The sequence below is a fragment of the Sturnus vulgaris genome, chromosome 4 (genome assembly GCF_052056855.1).
Source record: "Sturnus vulgaris isolate bStuVul1 chromosome 4, bStuVul1.hap1, whole genome shotgun sequence".
Lineage (NCBI taxonomy): Eukaryota > Metazoa > Chordata > Aves > Passeriformes > Sturnidae > Sturnus > Sturnus vulgaris.
Window position 1 is genome coordinate 46,063,170 of NC_142246.1, and position 19,264 is coordinate 46,082,433.

Consider the following 19,264-nt stretch of genomic DNA (forward strand, 5'->3'; position numbering starts at 1 on the left):
ACCAGTAATTTCAAATTATGATTCGATTATCATGTTCCCCTATCACCCTTGTGATTTTCCACATGCTTGGACAATTGTCAAGCAATTCTCATCAGAAACTGGAACTCTAGGACTCCTAAGGAATCGATCCCCAAATAACATCTTTACTGGTTCCTGCTTAACCACATCCGGTCAAGATGTAATCTCAAGATTGCATGATCAGTCTGAGACAGCTCAGTGTGATATAACATGGCATGAAATTCTGCCAGGAGGGCTCAGGATCACTGAAGGATTGAGAAATGGCAGAGTCAGTGGTGAATTATGCAGCAACTCCTCCTACCAACAAGACCAAGTAAATTGAACATATCCTGTAAACAGGAAAAACTGCATAGAAATACTTTAGAACATCATGTAAGCTGGCTTTTTTTCAGTTTTTAGCCCTTAAAGGCAGTCTATTTTAGCCAAGTCTTAAGATGTTCTATTTTCCAAATGAAAAGAAAAAATAATGGTTCTCCAACTACTAGTATGTTGAAACATGTCAGGTACAGAAACAAGCATGTAAGCATGAAATCTGGGGGTGATTTATCCCAAGGAACAAAAACCCTCACTTTTCCAGCCTTGGTTTTCTCAAGATGAAGCTTTATGGCATTACACAGGGATATTGAAGTATAATAGTTTCAAGATGAATACTGCACAATGATTATTTTAAGGTGATTTTAAGCATACATTTTTAATTGTCATGAATTTAGCTATGTTTTACCTTGCTCTTACTGGCAGCTATCTGCAATTAGTTTGGCATTTGGAACAGACAAAATTCTATGGAAAAAGACATCTCAACTGCAACAAGCTACTGTAGATATGCAGAATGCAGATTGCTAGCTGCATTTTATGATGCATCTAATTAAAAAGTTATATTTCCTATAACTCTGCATCCTGTTCTACCACAACTTCCCCTGGTTATTAGCAGTTGCCCTTAGATAAAGAGGGTTTTTTTTGCTTTGCTTTTTTAAATGATAACATTTGCTTATTGTTTCTGTCACCAGTGATTGTGTAAGCAGAAGCATGTGGCTAAGCAGCACTGCCAGCTTTGTGGCATGCAGTGGCATGCAGGGCATGTGCTATCGTCGGCTGCATTGTCTTTGAGAACTTTTGAGACCTTTGGGACTGGGACTTCTTTGCAGCATGCTTTGCAATCAAAAGAGAGCCTTGAGCTGGGCTGAGATGCACCTCAAGCTGCTGCATTGCTACCAAGTACAGTGAAAGCAGAGTGACTTTCAGTTTGGGAGTGAAGAGGGCAGGAATTTGCAATCCCTTGCAAGAGAGGGTGGCGACCTTTTGATATTCCCGAATTCTTTATCTTCTACCGATAGCTGTGTTTTCAAGATACCTTATTGTCTCAGATGTCTAGTGGTTTTGCTACACTTTCCACCTGCATTTCAGTAGCAGATACAGCGATCCTAACTTCTATCACCCATTCTCTTGTGTATCTTTGTTACAGCCTAAGCAATTTGTGTGATTGTATTTTTTGTACTCCAACATGTTCAGCTTTTTCCTTTTCTCCTCAGCCTGGACCACTTCCAAGATGTTCCATACAGTCTGATGAAGAATACCATGCGCTGCAGCAGAGATGAGACTTCCAGTGGTGTCTCACAAGACACAACTACACACAGTGCTTTTAACAAAAATAATCTATGGCATCCAAATGCAACTAAAGTATCAGCAACAGACACTGTTTTCAGAACATTCATTCTAGAAGGCATGTTAGTTATTTTCATGGGGAGAACAGGAAGTATATAATTTAAAATTATGCCAAATTTGTGTTACTTCTATTCTCTTTCACACTTTCATATCTGAATGAAAAAGTAGACACTTTTCCCATGACACTGTCACTAACTTTCTCCCTCTTTAGAGCTGCCTACATCACCCACAGACAAAAAAAAAATAACTGAAGGGTTGCTCTGTTTTCAGCAAACCTTACAGGGCCTTTAACACCTTCAAATGTGAGCTAACATTTTTTACTTTTGCAATCTACTGTGTCTTATCATGAAAGGAAGGCTAGCCAAACCTCTGCACTGTGGCCTACCGCTCACCTGCTGATGAATTAATTTGGAAAATATTACTCAAATCTCTTCTTTCCTTCAACTATGATTTTGGTAACCTGAATTATTAAGATTAATCTTTATATTCATACAAAGTTTATATAAGAGGAGACTATGTAGAAAGATGCCTTCAGATAAAAACTTTCAGAGATTAATGTTCTGCCTTTTATTTTTACAGCTCTTTTTTTGGTGAAGCCTTTCACAGACCAAACAGAAAACATTCCTCTCCAGCCTGCTTATAGCTTTCTTTTCAGCTTGAGTCACCACCATGGGAGCAAAAGCAACTAGGATTTTGTCCAGTGACTAGGTGTGACCTGGTCCTGCTTGGGAGAAGCATTTACACTAATTTTAAATACTTTGCTTTGATTACAGCCTCTCAAAAGTGGCACTGTCATGACCAGATCCCTTAAATTTGCCACTGTTTAAGTGCATCACACTGTTTTTCCTGGCCCTTGTCTAGCAATAGCTCAGCTGTGACAGCTGTTGCTGCAGGCAAGGTCTATGAGCATTCTGAACCAAGTGCCAAGTCCTGCTCCTTTCAAATGAGAAGTATTTTCCTGACAGCCTTTATTTTAGCATTTGTTCAAACAAGATTTTCTTTTAGCTAATGTTTGCTGGCTAGCTTGGCTTAATAACATTTATAATTTCCTCAGTTTAATTTCATATTCTCTATACTTTTTACTACACTTCTCTATGTAGAACAATTTTCTTAAACAAACTGGACTTTTGTTCCTGGTCCATCCAATAAAGTAACTAACAGCGCCTAGCACCAAAGATACAGTAAGTTAGCAAAACATTCCCACCTGTACAAACCCATTCAAAAAGGAAATTCTTCCTTGTTTCTTGTAGCCAGAAGTTGTTTTATACTTTGATGAACAAGACTTCTTTTCCTATTCTGTCTCAAAAAAATGCCAGATCTCATCATCATACTCTTTTTCTTGTGTGGCATCATGCTCAACCTTCCAAGGCCCGTGAGCAACCTACTGAAATCTTTGTGATTCTTTTTGTAAAAATCTTTGTGATTTTAGAGTCACACAATATGTTCTTCCTCCCTGGGACCCAAAAAACACCCAAACTCTGGAAATAGGTCATGACAGGGATCCCATTGCTCCAGGGTGGTATGGAACTGACATGAGCTGGGCTTGCCCAGATGTGTGGCTGTGTCTGGAAGTGACTCACCAAAGCCGGCTGTGTCAAGCCCCCACTTTCTCCCATCACACACTGCTCTACCACTGCACACTGGGTCACAAGGTTTATCAAAGAGTTATCTTAAATTTAGTTTGACAGAACTCTCCTCAGGAATATTTGCTGAACGCACTGAGCTACTCGCATGGGATATTCAAAAGTATTCAGTAGGCTTGGGAGCACAAAGCCTCTTGTTGCTCAATAGTACTGCTTGTTTGCCTGCTGCCACCTACCCTCATACTACATTCTTCCTCTTACCTCACTAGCTACTAAGGATGGAAAGCCTATTAATAGTGATTTTTAAAGCTTTTTGACCATAAATATTAATTGCAACATACCACTTGATTGAGTGACTCTCGTCAATTTACAGCTCAACATGCTAAGGCCCCTAGAGCTGACCATAATACAAATCCAGTAGCTGCTTCTTTGACAACCTGACATTTTTACTGCCCTGATTTCAACAAAAGAGTTGAAAGAGAGAGGTTGAGAGAGGACACAAGGAGAAAGATTGACAGGGACAGCAAAAACAGAATGTGGCACTGTTACAAACCAGGATGTGGGTATCATACACTCTTTGGAAACAGACATTCCCATTACTACCACAGCCCTATAGCCACAGTCCTTGCCCAAGGTGAAGGAAATGGACCTGAAGGAGAATAAGTGCAATCATCCCCATGCCTCCAGCAAACCAGAGGATCAGAAGCCTTCCTATCAGAAACCACACACAAAAAGACAGCAGGTCTCACAGTGGGCAAGGGCTGTGTGATCCCAAACATCAGCAAATGACATCATAAACTCCTCATGGAATTTAAGCTAACAAGGCTCCTAAAGCTGAGGGGTGAGTAAGCACTGCCTGACTGCACTGAAATAAGGAGCTCAGCTGGATGGTTCCTGGAGGCCACATCTGCAAAAGAGGAATAATTGTCCAGTAATTGCACAGTAGTTCCTAAAAAGATTGGTCTTTCGGATAAATGAAATTAAGAGGACTAATACATGGGATAACGTCAGGATTTAAAGCACCATGCTTATGCTTGGTGCAACCAATTTCAAAGGCATGTAATGACATGAGTGTTTCATTATAGTTATGAGTATTAGTGACAGCTGGAATTAAGGTCACCTAAGTATTCTCATTCCTACTCCCCGTTTTCAATTATCCATAATTAGCTTCCTAAAACTTTCACACTGCTATTAAAATTTTGTCCACTTAGGGGGGGGGAATTTCCAACTTTTGGAGACAAAATCAGGTTTGGTGAGAAAAGCATCTCAATATCCAGAGAAGGACATTGTGGTTGGGGTTTTTCTTCTTCCCAAAATAACACACTTTCCCCGGGAAAATTACTATGTGCATTCTGAGGCTTTTTAAAACAATACTTAAAGGTAAGGAGCTGAAATACAAGAGCAAATACCTCTTAGGAAAATAACAGTTTTGTGAAATCTAAGGAAGATTTTTAATTATGTATTCAGCTTACAAGTGTCCAAATACCACCAACAAGACAACTTGAATATTGAATTCGGATTCTCCCTTTGGACAACACCAGGACCTAAGCTGACACTCTCTTGACTAGCCAGATTTTGATCATTGGTTTGCATCTTGAATCACTTCATTGATATAATTACTTGCAAGCAATGCAGTAATTCTGGATTGTGAGTCTATAATTAAGATAAGGTTCTACCCTTAATCGTACACACTATCAATAGCTGTGCTTTACTTCATTTTTCATTCCTTTTTCCACCTCAGGTTCACATCCATTCTCCTTGTGCATATTTTAGAGCTTTTCATGATGCACACTGGATCAGTATTAGAGTTATTTGTTTATTGGTGTGAGGTGTCTTATGATTTCTCTGGATTTGTACATGCATATTACAACTTCTGCTTCCATGAACCAAGAAAAAAATAAAAAAGAAAAATCAATGCATGCCTATTATTTGAGAAAATTGTATTGCATTAGTAAGTCAAAGAATGAAACAAGTTGAAGTATCACTGAATTTACATGCAAAAAAAGTTGGATATTAGGCACATTTTTGATAAGTAATGATTTCATCCTGAAAATTCATGAAATTTAGGTAGAGCTCTCTGAAAGTTTGAGCTCTTAGAGGTAATGAAAAGCACTAAACCACAGCTTTATGTGCCACGATTCATCAACAAACAACAGCATTTAAAAGTGTTTCATATTTTCTTCAATATTTAGCTTCCTGTGCTAGTTTTTCCTCTTTCTATGTGATCCATGGAAAGAGAAAAAATTGGAAACAAAATTAAAAAGCAAGAAAGCATGCCAGTTTTTAAATCTATAATCTAATCTAATCTAATCTTTTAATCTAATATATACACGTGCCATTGGTCTTTTTCTTCTTTTCATTTCAATAGAAACTTCTAAAAACAGCATCACAAGTGAGATGCAAGTGTTTTCTGCGAGTTTTTTTCTCTCTCAGAGTACATCATTTCACCTATCTCTTTAGGGCCACACCTGTGTATATACATACTGACAGTCAAGTGTGCTGTCAACCTCTAATTCCAGAGTCAAATAAACATTCTGTGAGGCTATCATCTTGGCCACTGATCCGTTGCTGATTCCCTCTTGGCTGAATTACCATGGAAAATCCTTCCTGCTTTGCTTCTAGCCCCAGCCACCTATAGAGGGCACCCCAATTGTACCACGCTAGTCCAAGGGCAATGCTTCCTATTGGGAGAATCATTCCCTTAAAATTAAGCTTATAAAGCGGAAGTTATCAAATCCTGTAAATTTATTTTGGTATTTCTCTTCTCAAAATATTCCTTAAATAACATTTTTTACATAGATAAAAGCTTTTCCCCCCGATTTTACAATATTCTGTTTTTCAGGGGGAAAAAAAATGAGACTATTATTTTAAAAGTCTCAAAAAACCTAAATTTAAAAAGCTTAATTATTCTGGCTTTTGTACTATAGATACATTTGTAAATAAAATTTACTTTAGTGATGAACAAGAAAATCTTTCAATAAAAGTTCTGCTCTTTTCACCTCATATTGGTACTATATAATTACTTGAGGGAGCACATATAAAGCCTAGGAATGCTTGAGTTTAAATAGAGATTTAGGTTTTAGTTTTTGGGATCTTTATCAGTAAACACTACTAAATATATTTTGAAATTTATTGCAGCCAGAACATTCTTACACAATTTGGTCTGGACGCTGCAAGACTCTGAAAAGTCCTTGGAAAGATCTGGCTGCTGCAGATACCATAATTTCTGATTTGGCTAATTTATATTGAATTTTCTTTTGTTTTAAGGGCTAAGAGGGGAAAATAAGTGCAGGTTTTGCACACACATCAAATGAAGCTACATGATACTTGTAGATACCTACACTTTTACATTTGCTGTAAAAAGAGGAGTCATGTTAGACTCCCTTGAACTTCAGCATACTCCCTTTTCTTGGGGCATGTTTACTTATCTCTTAAAATGATCCTCACAGTCCGGTCTCTCAGAACAAATATTCTTTAGGAGTGTTTCAAAAACCTGCTGCCTTGGGGATCTGCTCCTGCTGAATTAACCTCCCGACCTAAGGATTGTAAGGCACTGATGGAGTAAGCCACAGACTTCTGAGCTTTATCTAAACACCCACATGGAAGGTGTGACAAACACACCTCATGCACAGTTTCACCTGCCTTTGCAGCTATGTGCTCTGAAGGGATTTGTATTTCACCACCCTCTCTCTCAAATACACACATACACTCCCCAGGAAGACTTGAGTCATGTGTGACCCTAAAAGGCCAAGTGCTGTAAAACAGCAGCCTCATCTGCTCACTCACTGGAGTTCTTGGTATTTTCAGATAGGCTTCCTTGAAGTTCAGCTGAGATGGAAGCCCTAATCAGAACTTTGACTGACCCTTTGGCCCTGCAGAAGTGACAGTAATCTGTTCACAACTTATAGGATACAAGATATTTCCTGATATAGGGATGATGCAAACTTATTCCCTGTGTATAAAGCAGAAAGCCTTTCTGTTACAAGCATCCTGTTGAAGGCTCATGCTTCCATCAAATAGGGTTATCAGGTGTCAGAGCTGAGAGGGAGGGAAGGAGGTGCAAGACACCTGGTTGCTCCTCTGTTTCTTCTCCACCCAATTCATAGTGAGAGACGTGTCTTAATAACCTGTAAAATCATCCATCTGCCAATAGAGAAAACGGCCTCTTTCCTCACCAGTTCCAGTACAGGGACTCAGCAATGAGCCCTTCAGCCTACCGAGAATAGGCACTATTATCAGAACTGTTGTGCAGCATTTTCCTGTGGAATTCACGGAATGACTAGGTTGGAAGAGCCCTTCAAGATCATCTCAAGTGCTTCTGCAATAGCCAGTAGAGACATTAAATTAAACCCACACCAATTCAGCTCTATCAGACAGTACAAACTTCAAGAGCTGTATTAATTGAAAACTTTCCCCCAAAACCTGTACTTAAGGACATAGAAGATTGTCTCATCACTTGAAGTAGCTGAAGCAAGACGTTTGTTTCTAAAACAGATGTCCTGACACACAATGCTGAGTTCTGAGCTGAAAATTACTTGATGAAATTCCATTAATTCAATAGAAATATTTGGATAAGCAGTAGTTTTCCAGGGGAAGTGTCCAGGTATTGTTTTAATATAATACCCAAGCCCTCTGCCCAGATCCAGTCAGTTAGTTCTATGCTGTTTTCAGATGGTGGAAGGACAAGGAGGTCACCCAGGTGCCTTCTGGATTATGAGACAAAAGGGGAAACCTATGTCATTCCATTCCATGGCTCAAGGCACTCCAGGAGGGAAAACAGACACATCAACTCTCCCCCAGCCACCCAACCAACCAAGGAGGGAGTAATGCTACCCTCATACCTGAGGAATGTCCATCCACCCAGCTCACAGCCTGGCTTACCAGCACATGGGACAGGAGTGAGTAGGGAATGACAGGACAAAGCCCCAGAAGCTGGGAAAGGGTACAGTGTCCAGCACAAGATTCCACAGAGACGCATGGACTCGGACAAGAAGAAGCAGCCACACAGCAGGGCTGGGAACAGCTCTGGTCAGAGAAGGAAACAGGGAGATAAAGTGCCTGAGAAAGAAGAAGCATTGCATAGGGTGTCCTCGAAGAGGGGAAAGCCCACCGCTTCTAGGAGGAAGTATCAGAAATTTATTGTAGTGACAAGAAAGAGCCAACACGTACATTTTACAAAACCCCGGTGAGCACGGTAAAGGCTGATGTCTGTTTCTATTGAGCAACCAGCCATGTACTGAAGAGGTCACCTGCTGTGGCTGCTTGATATCCACCTCACTCTCACAGCTAGAAACTTGCCAGCCTTCAGCTGAGACAACTTCCACTGAGATTGATATATTCATTTCAAACTCTCCTGACTGCAAATCCCTTTCCCTTGGTGTCAAAGATTACTTTCTACACAAGACTTAACACCCCTCCACCCTTCTTCCTGCACACAGGGCAGATACTGCAGCTACCCAGAGTAGGCAACTGGGATCATCCTAGTCACCCAGGTCGATCTGATTGTCACAATTCCCTCCACTCTGGCATGTCAGAGAGGCTGAAAAAGCAAAGCTTAAAGCTGAGCCTTGGAAGTCTCTCCCAGGATACTGTTAGTAAGAGGGTAGTTAGCATCTCCAAGACATTCTTGGGAAATCCAAAATCATTAATACATTTTGTGGGAGAAGAAAAAGAAATCCAATTCTGGTGAAGGAGTTGGAGAAAAATGGTGGGTAAAAGTTGTGCAGATGGGCCATACAATAAGTGAACTCACTATAAAATAGAGGCTCCTTGGAGAAGGAGCCATAAGGCTGTGATTGTACCCTTTTTATCCAGAGTCTGGCACAGAGCATTTTATTCTGGCAAGAGAAGAGGTCCAACTAGGAAAAGCGAGGAGGCCCTGGTGAGCTGGAATCTCTTTCCCTAATGGCATTCAGTCAAGTCTGATTTTTCAAGAGAGCACAAAGGGAACACTCACATACACTTACAAGAAGCTAGTCAAGGAGCAAAGACCTTTCATCATCTGTTCCTCAGGTCCCCCAGCTCCACCCCAAAAGACATTTTCCAGACTTTCCAGTCAGCCTTGAGATGTTGACTGGTGCACCAGCTTCATCAGCTCTCTGGCATGATCTGGCTGCATTCCCTCCCACCTTCAATGAGATAAGAGTCAGGAATGTTGTTCACACAGTGGGTGTTACTATTCAAATCTGAAAACCAAAGCAAACATCAGGTATGTGCTGCAGGTCCCAAGGAAGTCACAGTATGACTTCCATATGGAAACAAAAACATTTTTCCTGGTGAAACACCAGCTCTGAAAAGAGCTCCTTTCTGGGTCTTTCTGGAGACAAATTAAGGAGGGCTTCATCAGGAAGGAGTCAGAGAAGGGAACACTTGGCAGGGAGTTGCATTAACTCAGGTAATTTGAATGCTTCTGATTATCTGAGATGATTCACTTCTGTTCACTTTGCACCAAGTGTTGAGAAAGATATTGCATTTATCTGCATTGACTCACTGTTTCACAACATGAGCTTTAAAGTATCGTTACTACTATGACAATAGGAAGGCTTGGACATCCAAACAGTGACACCAGCCAGGGAAAGACTGCAAAGGGTTTTGGTAAATCCAGACAAATTATAAAATGGGATAAAGAACTCAACTCTCTCCTCCTCTTATCATAGAGTTGCTGTGAAGATGCTGAGACTAAAAATGCAAATGTTCTGAGACAGCTATCTGTCAAGATATCAAGATGATATGTGTGTCAGAAAAGACTGCTTTTATTTTTATCACCACAAGATGAGTTTTGCTGTTATAAAATCAGACTTACAAGGAACACACAGTTTCATTACTGCTGCTTTCAAAAAGGTTACAGACAATTCTCAATCTCATACATCCTTGTTCAATGGAACACCTGAAACTAAAACCACAAAAAGTCAAACTTATGGTAGGGACCATTTATATAAGCAAAGTATTCATAAAATTTGAGAGAGAAACATAGAATTTAATGGCTGAATTAAGGACAGCTATGAAGAAAGGTTACAGGAATGAAGGAAAGGCAACACAGTTCTGTGTATGTTTGTTATGGTGTTACTTATCAGGTACAATTAACATGCCCTGATATAATGGTTCTCACTGCTCAACCTGCAGTGGTATTTACTGTCACTAATGTCAGAACTGTTCAACACCCAAAGGGGAGATGGGGTTTCTAAAGCATTGGCTTCTATTCAAGTATCTAAATTGATAGCCACATTCAGAGGAAATCTGACTGCATTGGACACTGTCTGAAAAAACTCCTTAGCTAAAATATTTCCTTGCCAAAGGAGGCACATTTTTTTTTTTTAATGAAGGAACAGAGTGGGAGGAAGGGATACAACTGTACTCAGTGCAGTGTTATTCCTCAGACTCTTCTCAGTCCTTCCTTCCCCCTCAGCAACATACAGTGTCTTCTTGGTCAGGTAGAACATTCTCCCTCCAAGGTCCTATATCACAAGGTGAAAAGTCTGCAATTATTAGGTAATAGATGTAAATTGGTAGCACCTAAGCAAATGCAGCTCATGTAAGACTCTGTACATACAGATACGCACCAGAAGCACATTGTGGGAAATCTGTTATGGGTCCCAGTAGACAAAGAGGGCAGAAAGAGAACAGACACATACAAAGAAGAGGACAGCTTGGCTAAGATCACTGAAGCCCTCAGCAGTGGAGCTGTGAAGAAATGCTAGCACTGATTAGTCCCTACACAGCACCCTATTTCTCCAGAGCAATGTCCAGCACAGCTCATATTTTGCTGTGGACAAGTGACATTGCCCTAAATTAAATTATAGTAGGGAGCAAAGCATTGTCCTATTAACTGAGTATCTGTGCATGGTTGCCAAACAGGAGGTAAGAGATATGCATCGGATTCTGATGAATGAAACACAAAAAGATACAAGCACAATCACATGCTTATTGTTGTATAGAGATGAACTCTGTAATTAGCGTCTCTGGGGTAGTGTCTCAAAGAGAAAACAAGAAAGGAAATTGCAATGTGTCTATTTATTTCCATAGCTACTGTATGACTGAGAGCCACTCAGCAACCTCTGCTATTTGTAGAAGGGTTTCCCAACAAAACATACCAAAGGCGCAGGAAAAGGGCTTGTGTGTTGTTTTCTCAATACACAGTAACAGCCCAACAGGTAGAGTTCCCCACCCTGTAAAGGAGAGGGTGTAAAAGAATGCTTTCCTTAGAGACAATGGGACATAAATCACAAAGCCAGGATCAGGGCATGGAAAGAGAACACACACAAATGATGAGATTAGCCCATCTGATTAGAGCCTGCTGCTAAAAACACCAAGGTTGTGGGTTCAATCACTATATGAGCATTTCACTTAAGAGCTGGAGTTGATCGTTCTTGTGAGACCCTTTCAGCTGAGAGTGTTCTATGATCAGTGATATAGGAGGAAGCTGAGATTATTTTAAATATCTGCTTCACCACTGCAGAAGTGACAGGCTAGAAGATGCCGAATGGCAAGCACCCGGTCTGCCAGGTATGATCATGCCTCTCCTGCTATCCACTACCCAGGTTCTCCCATCGGGGAACTGAGGGTAGACCAGACCCTGTGGTCTTCGAGTGTGCTGTTCATATTAATGACTCTTGTATTATCTCACAGTCCTTAATGGAAAGGCAAAATGATCCAAACTTACCAGTCTCTCAACCCTCTCGCTCAGGTCTCTAAACCTTCCTGAGGACTGTCTGGAAAATTCATTATTGTACCGGATGTTGGTGATTTTCACATTGGCACTGTAGTAGAACAGCTTCTGATCTGTAAGGGAAAGAAGAGGAACAGGCAATACTCAAAGTACCAAGATGAATTAACTTTAGAGAAACACCAGGCGCTGACTGGTATCCTGACATCTAGGGAGTGGATGAGCCTATCACCTGTATCCTACCCATTCAAATGCAGCTTCCAAAAGCTAGGAGCAAGCACTCAATCCAATTAGGTGACTTAATCCAAGTTTTCTCAGCAGTTACATTTCTGGTCAACCAACAGCACTTGGGGCTCACACAAAATCACAAGCTGCACCTTGCTGCTTAGTTACCTTCCTTCCTGACCTGTCCACTCAACACCAAGCCTTGGCAGGAAGCTGCTAGTGATCAGGGAAAGGGAACAGAGAAACACCCCAGAGAGAGACATGCAGAAGGTTCTTTTTGCCACTCATGTAAGGGAGACCAGACACTGTGAAACGAGTGAAAATAAATGAAAACCAACAGAAACCACAGCCCTAAATCACCCTGCACAGCAGATGTTCCTAGGAGATCTGCAAAGATGGTAAATGAGGAAGGAAAGAGAGCTCTAGAGAAGCCAGTGTTTTTTCCCCAAATAAGCTTTAGACAGACTGGTGAAAACTCCCAGCATCATCTGGCACAACAGGCACATAGGAAATTCACTAAGCATAGGAATAGTGCATACATTATGCATAACTTACCATATGCCAGAAAATAAACTAGGATACCAATGGTGATAGCTGCTGCCAATGCTGTTCCAATAATGATTACAGCGATTTTCCAGGGCTCAAGATGTCTTATTTTGATGGCTGACTGATGAATTCTGGGGAAAAATAAGAACAAAAGGAGATTTTTAAGGGATATTTTGTATTTAAGGCCCCCATCTCCCTCCCAAAAAATTAGGCTAGTTTTCTCCCTCAACATTAGTTGATTCTTCCCAGCAATATTAATTGACTTCCCACCCAACACCCTTGAAAATGAAACCATGACACAAGACTGTTCTGAACTAGGCTTTGGAATGTGCTAGAAGTTAAAGGACACAGACAAGCTTGAGCGTTTTAGGTATTATTAAGGCGAAATCGAATAGGAGTCCCACTAAGATTATTATGTGACTCCAGACTAGACATTTGCAAGAATAAAACTTATTTTTCAGCTAAGTGGACCTTCACAAAGCAATGTATACAGCTTTCAATTGGTTAAGCAAATCATTTATCAGACACACTGGCACCTTTGCTTCCAAAACTGCTATGTGCAGTAAAATTGGTAAAAAGCACCCCATGTACTAGATATAGTACATAGCTATACATTATTTCAGCTGCTCAGTTCATTTCAGCCTTCAAAACAGAGATGAACAAAAAAAGAGAAAGATATTTCAGAGGGCCAGCCTGTTTTTCATGTCTTATTCAGACTGAATCTAAACACAAAGGCAAGTAATGTTTAAGCAGTATTTGCTGAAGTGATAGAATGACAGGGAAGGGCAAGGACATGTGAGTAGGAACCTCACAAGATGGTTGTCTCTGCTGTGCTCTTAAATACGTGGCTACTAATCCAAATGAAGTCATGGAAAGCCAATGGATAGTCAGTATTATTAAAAAACTCCTTGAAAAATAATTCTGTCTTGGTCTATAAACTCAAAGACTCCTTAAGAACCTTAAAGTTATTTTTCTATTACATTATCATCCATTACAAAACACAGAACAAGAAGTCACTATTTTTGGTAAAGAGTTATTCATTCTATTTCAGACACCTCACTCACGCAGACATGCACACCTACAGGTTAAGGTACAGCCTACCCCAGAAAAGCAGGCTGCGAGAATCCTCTCCCAAGGGTGTGAGGTGCCTCAGTGAGTTCTCACATACAAAGTACACACAGCTCACTCCCAGAACACACACCTCATGAGCCAGAAGTATAAATACATTAAAATAAGTTGAAATGATTGCAAGTGACCCCTGCAGCTGTGTGCAGGAAAGGGACAGCATGCAACTGTGTATGGCTCATGAATACCAAAGTGGATCATAATATTTAATTCTAATTCCATTGTGATGCCTTACAATTACAATCTTATTACTTTGGCTTGGAAAACAACTGACTCAGGCCAAATATCATGATATGTGATTGAATGAAAATGGGAGTAATAATTTGTCACTTGGATCTGTTCTGACTTGTTCTGCATGTCCTATTTAGTGTTTCCTTCCCTCCTGCTATCCTGTATAACAGCCATTGACCTCTTATCAAGTTTGTGTCAAAACTCATTTGTGACTCCATAGCAAAAAAACCCACCCCCAAAATGCCAAACAAAAAAACAAACAAACAAAAAATCAAAAAGACCCTCAAAAAACAAATACTGAAATTAAATTGTCCTGTTAACAGTTCAGAGATGAGCACCTCCAAAATTATTTGAGATACTATTGTATGAAAATCGCCTTAAAACTTCAACTGAAGGAATGAAAAGTATGGAAGTATAAACAGTGAGGACTCTAACTCACTAACAAGAATATCTCTAAGTTGCAGCTTTTAGGTGAAATCATAAAGTGAGTGGTGAGTTCAACATGTATTTGTTGTTTTATGGTTTGTTGGGGGTTTTTTCCCTTACTCCAGGTAACAGACTTTTGCATGGCTTATATGCTTTGCAAATGTATTTTTATGTTTGAAATGAGACGGAGTTACAAGAAAAGCCAATAAAACAAACACAAAAATGCATTTAACTTAAGGCAACCTACTCTTGTCTAGTAGATAATCTCATTAAAAAAGCAGTTGTCTTGATTAGGCTGCACAGAAGGAAAACACTCAGAAGGTCTTTCAGCTATAATGATCCTGGCATAACCTCAAACCAAAATGCTGGGTTGGAGAAGCCCATTTGAAAGACTGAATGTCACCTCTGAACCACAGTAGGCGAGCCTGAAGAAATTACTGCCTATCATATATGTGAAAAAGCAGTTTCAGACCAGAAGTAACATGGCTGGGACACAGTTAAATGGAGTACTATAAATTCAAAACCTTTTCAGCCTTGTATAACCTTGTATACAGTGTAAATTTTTTTGTAACTCTTATTCTTTTTTTCTTCTATTTCAAGTTCCATGTTATCATTAACAAACAGGAGTCCCAGTCCACAAAAGTTACTCACATATAATTCTACTCACACACATGGCTTTCACCTAACTCATGAAACCTGTTTGAGAACATCATTTGAAAGAGGTGCAGAGGGGTCTCACACCAGCTTCTAAACTGAATTTCCTCAAACAAGAAGCCGTTTGACAAATTCATCTTAGAACGTCACTTAACAGGGGAACGAGGTGCTGTTTGGGACTTGGATGTCTTTTTTCTAGATTTATCTTAAACTTTCAGCCTTCCTTTTATATATAAACAAGAAACAGCTGGAAAATTTTATCCTCCACTCCTAATCTTTTTCATTAATGAAAATTGGTTTGCAAAACAAAAGGTATTTTTGAGCAAAATATCCTTAATTAGGCTGTACCATCTGGATAAACATCTTGAATTGACATGCTGCAGACTAAGAGGATTTCTAACCCAGGCTTTCAAAGATATGTGTGAGACAAACCCACAAATATTACTGAACTGATTCTTTTTTTATTCCCATTAACTTTGAACTTTATTACTGTTTTGCTGTACCTTCTAAGGTTCATTCCTCAAAAATTAGTTATTTTATCTGACATGTCCCACTGTGCAAACTTGAACAATACTCACAGGGATTCAGTATACACAAGAGAAATAACTGTGCCAGATCTGAAACAACTGAGATCCATGGGATGACCTGTCAGGGCTTGAACACTCTGGAGAGAGCTGATAAAAGTTCAACACTGTGAATTTATTTTTCTCAGACCAAGAGTCAAACAGTCCTTGCTTATTCCATGGGAGCTATGTGCTCAAAGCAATGGAACAGGGACTGAAGCCTAGAAATGCATGCTAAGATTAAAAACACTCCAGCTGGGAAGGTCTCTGAAGTCCTCCAGAGTAGAAGTGGAAATTTTATGCCTGAACCAAATACTTGAAGACGAAAGCTCCTCACTGACCTCAGAGGGCTTTCTGACAAGATCCCTTCTGCTTGCAGCTTAAGTGGCCCTTCCCTCTTCCCCAGTAACTCTGCTCTTTCCCAGGAAACCATGCCAGTACAGTAATCTTAAACACACTGCAAACAAGGACTGGATTTCATCTCTTGATAGATGACTGCTAAATCCCGGATTAAGATTTTTTCAATGAGAAAGAGGAGTGAAATACTTGCTGGCAAAGAGAAACAACAAAAACTGACATAGAATTGTTTACACCCACATAACAATTTTACTTCTTTGTCCTCTCTTGGTTTCCTAGTAATTTCCAACATTGTCTCAGCTTTTTCAACTGACACTCAGCTAACATTTTCCCAGAAATACCCATCAAGACCTTTCCTGAACAGTGGTATGTGATTTGGAGCCCTGCATTCCATACCTGGGTTCCTTCACATCATACAAAGAAGCCTTTCAGGAACTTTTTCTACAACGAAGAGCTCACACCAATGAATACAGAGCCAGAGGGGTCCCTCCCACTATGCATTTTAGAAGGCATAAGAGGGACCCAGTTAATTATGTCCGACTTTTAGTAATAGATGAGTATCAAAAGAAAAATGTTAGTCTCCAAGGAAAATTAAAAGTATTGCCTAATATCCTAACTTGAGTTTTTATGGATGTTTAATAAACAAATGATAAACATTGCATAAAATAAATCATAAATGCACTTGCCTCACTGCAGCCTGAAACTCTTAGTTTATAGAAGAAATTAGTGTCTTTTACCTACTGAAATTTAGATTCTTTTCTTGCAAAGAAGCAGAATTAAAACTGCCATCCATCTATGAGTCAAACTGTCTGCTTCAGAGGAAAAGTCTCAAAGGTTTTCCTCACCACGGCTGGAAGCATGCTCAGACACCACTGAAAGACCTCCATTACCTGCAGTGAGCTTAATATCAGAGGCAGTGTCCAGCTAAGTCAGCATGCACCAGGAAAGAGAGCACAGACTTTGCTTTGGCATGCACCCACTGGCAGTGGCTGCTTAAGGAAGGTGCTGACAGGAGAGACTAATGAAAAGCCAAACCCCAAACAGTCACCTAGAGATGATGTCTTGTGGGCTATTACATGGCCTTTACTTTTAGTCCTTCCCATAGGAGAGGCATGCTTAGATTGACAAAAATTCTCCACTGTTTTAGGATACATATAGTATCTTAAGGTGCTTTGAGAAAAAAAAATCACTAGAGCAGTAGTTGTAATATTACATTACAATGTAATGTAATATAACAAATACACAAACAGTAGGACAAATAATAGGACAGTGATGTGCTTCAGTTTGCTTACTGTAAGAAATCTTTTTACTGGCACACGAAAACTATACTTACCATCACTCTCAAGGAGTCCTTCAAGTCTGATACAGTTCTTCTGCTGGTGTGCGTCTGTGACAGCTTATGTCAACTCAGAATCTGACCCAAAGCATCTACTTCTTCTGTAGTTTAAAAGCTTTTATTTCTGGATAACAATACGTATTTCTGTGCTTTATCCTTTATGTCTTGGTTTTGACTGGGATACAGCTAATTTTCTTCTTAGTAGGTGGTACAGAGCTGTGTTTTAGGCTTAGTGTGAGAATAATGTGGGTAACACAGTGATAATTTAGCTGTTGCTCAGCAGTGCTCACTATCAGTCAAGGACTTTTCAGTTTCCCACACTCTGGCAGTGAGTAGATACAAAAGGAGCTGAGATGGAGCATGGCCAGGACAGCTGACCTGAACTGGTCATGCAGATATTCCATACCACAGAACATCATGCTCAGTATATAAATGGGGGGAAAGTTGGCTGGAAGGGGCCATTCCCTGCTATAGCATGGGCTGGGCATTGGTCAGTGGGTGAGCAACTGTACTGCACATCAGTTGTCTTTCTTGGGATTTTTTTCCCTGCCTCTCTATTATTATTATTATTATTATTATTATTATTATTATTATTATTAGACTACTCTTATCTTAACCTCTTGGTTTTTACCTTTTTTTCCCTAAAATCCTCCCCATCCCACTGAGATGAGGGATGGTATGTGTGGGGTGTGAATGGCTGCATGGCACTAAGCTGCTGTTTGAGGTTAAACCACAATATATAATAAACAGTTGCTAGGCTGGGTAGATAAACAATGAAATGCTGTAATCTAGCAATGTATTTTTACTGAACAGAATGGACCAATTTCTTCATGGGAAAAATGCCACTGAAATTAGAGAAAGTTCCCTGTCAGGTGATACTGAAACTCCAGGCAACTCTCCAGTGGCAGAGAAATTGGACAATTTCAATTATGTGGAAAATTGTTCAATTCTGTATAAAATTTGTCCCCTGTTGTTACCAAATCTGTCCACAGACTACACGAAGCTTTCAGATTGGCTTCTATCAGAAGCATGTCAAATTAAGCCATCCCAAGCTTTTTGTTAGTTTGGCTTTGTTCAAAAGGAACATCTGTGTGTAATAAAAAATACAAACATGGAAGGAGTATGTGGTGGAAGCAGAATGCCTTGATTTGCCAAGCTTATGCTGGCCCAAAATGCCCAATCATAAAACTGCATGGGAAAAAAACCAATAAGGGGAAACAGTTCTGAAATATCCTCTAAAAGGAACAGCAGAGGACAGAAAAGCTGCTGGGATTACACTGAGGTTTTCTCAGGGAATGAAGAGGACAAGATTTTAAATCTCAGGAGGAGGTCTTGTCTCATTCTAGTTTTCCTGTCTAAAATGGCCAGAAACTGAGGGAAATCAGTAAGGAAACATCAATGGTTCCAATTCCACCTTAGTCAAATCAGGTGTGGTGTGTATCAGAAGCAAAAGTATTTCACTAGGAATTCAGGATCTGTTCTGGGACAAACTGAGCAGAATAGATTTCTCTTCAGCACCATGCAGGAACCACATCTTGCCTCCTGCAATAATCAAGGTAAACTCCCACTAATGCCAGTGGCACAAGAGTATCCTTGCACCAGGGCTGGTATCTATTTCCTGCTACACCTCAGCAGTCTGTAATTTGCATTCATTTTGCCCACCTACTGCATGACAAATTGGTGCAAGTGGCACTGCATTTCCACCTGCATATTCATTTTTAGACTGCCATATACAACACCAGCTACTCTGTACTTCACCCTGCCAGGGCACGAGATCTTCACAAGGAAGCTGCAGATAGGACACTGCACCTGCTTCCCAGAGCGCAGGACACAGCACAACAGCGGGACAAGACCAGCAAGGCTGTCTACTCCACCCAGT

The 19,264-nt window shown here is 40.1% G+C and overlaps 1 protein-coding gene across 2 annotated transcripts in view; it reads right to left on the reverse strand.

Moving 5' to 3' along the window:
• LOC106862848 (transmembrane protease serine 11E-like) overlaps positions 1-19,264 on the reverse strand; it is a 44,379-nt gene that overhangs the window by 18,472 nt on the left and 6,643 nt on the right. For both annotated transcript variants that reach the window (XR_015803241.1, XM_014892071.2), the window contains exons 4-5: positions 12,703-12,824; positions 11,920-12,038 (exon numbers count right to left, since the gene is read on the reverse strand). Coding sequence is in view for 1 of the 2 variants with exons in the window: in XM_014892071.2 (XP_014747557.2) it covers positions 11,920-12,038; positions 12,703-12,824 (241 nt within the window). In the remaining variant the exon portion in view is untranslated. The remainder of the gene's footprint in view (positions 1-11,919; positions 12,039-12,702; positions 12,825-19,264) is intronic.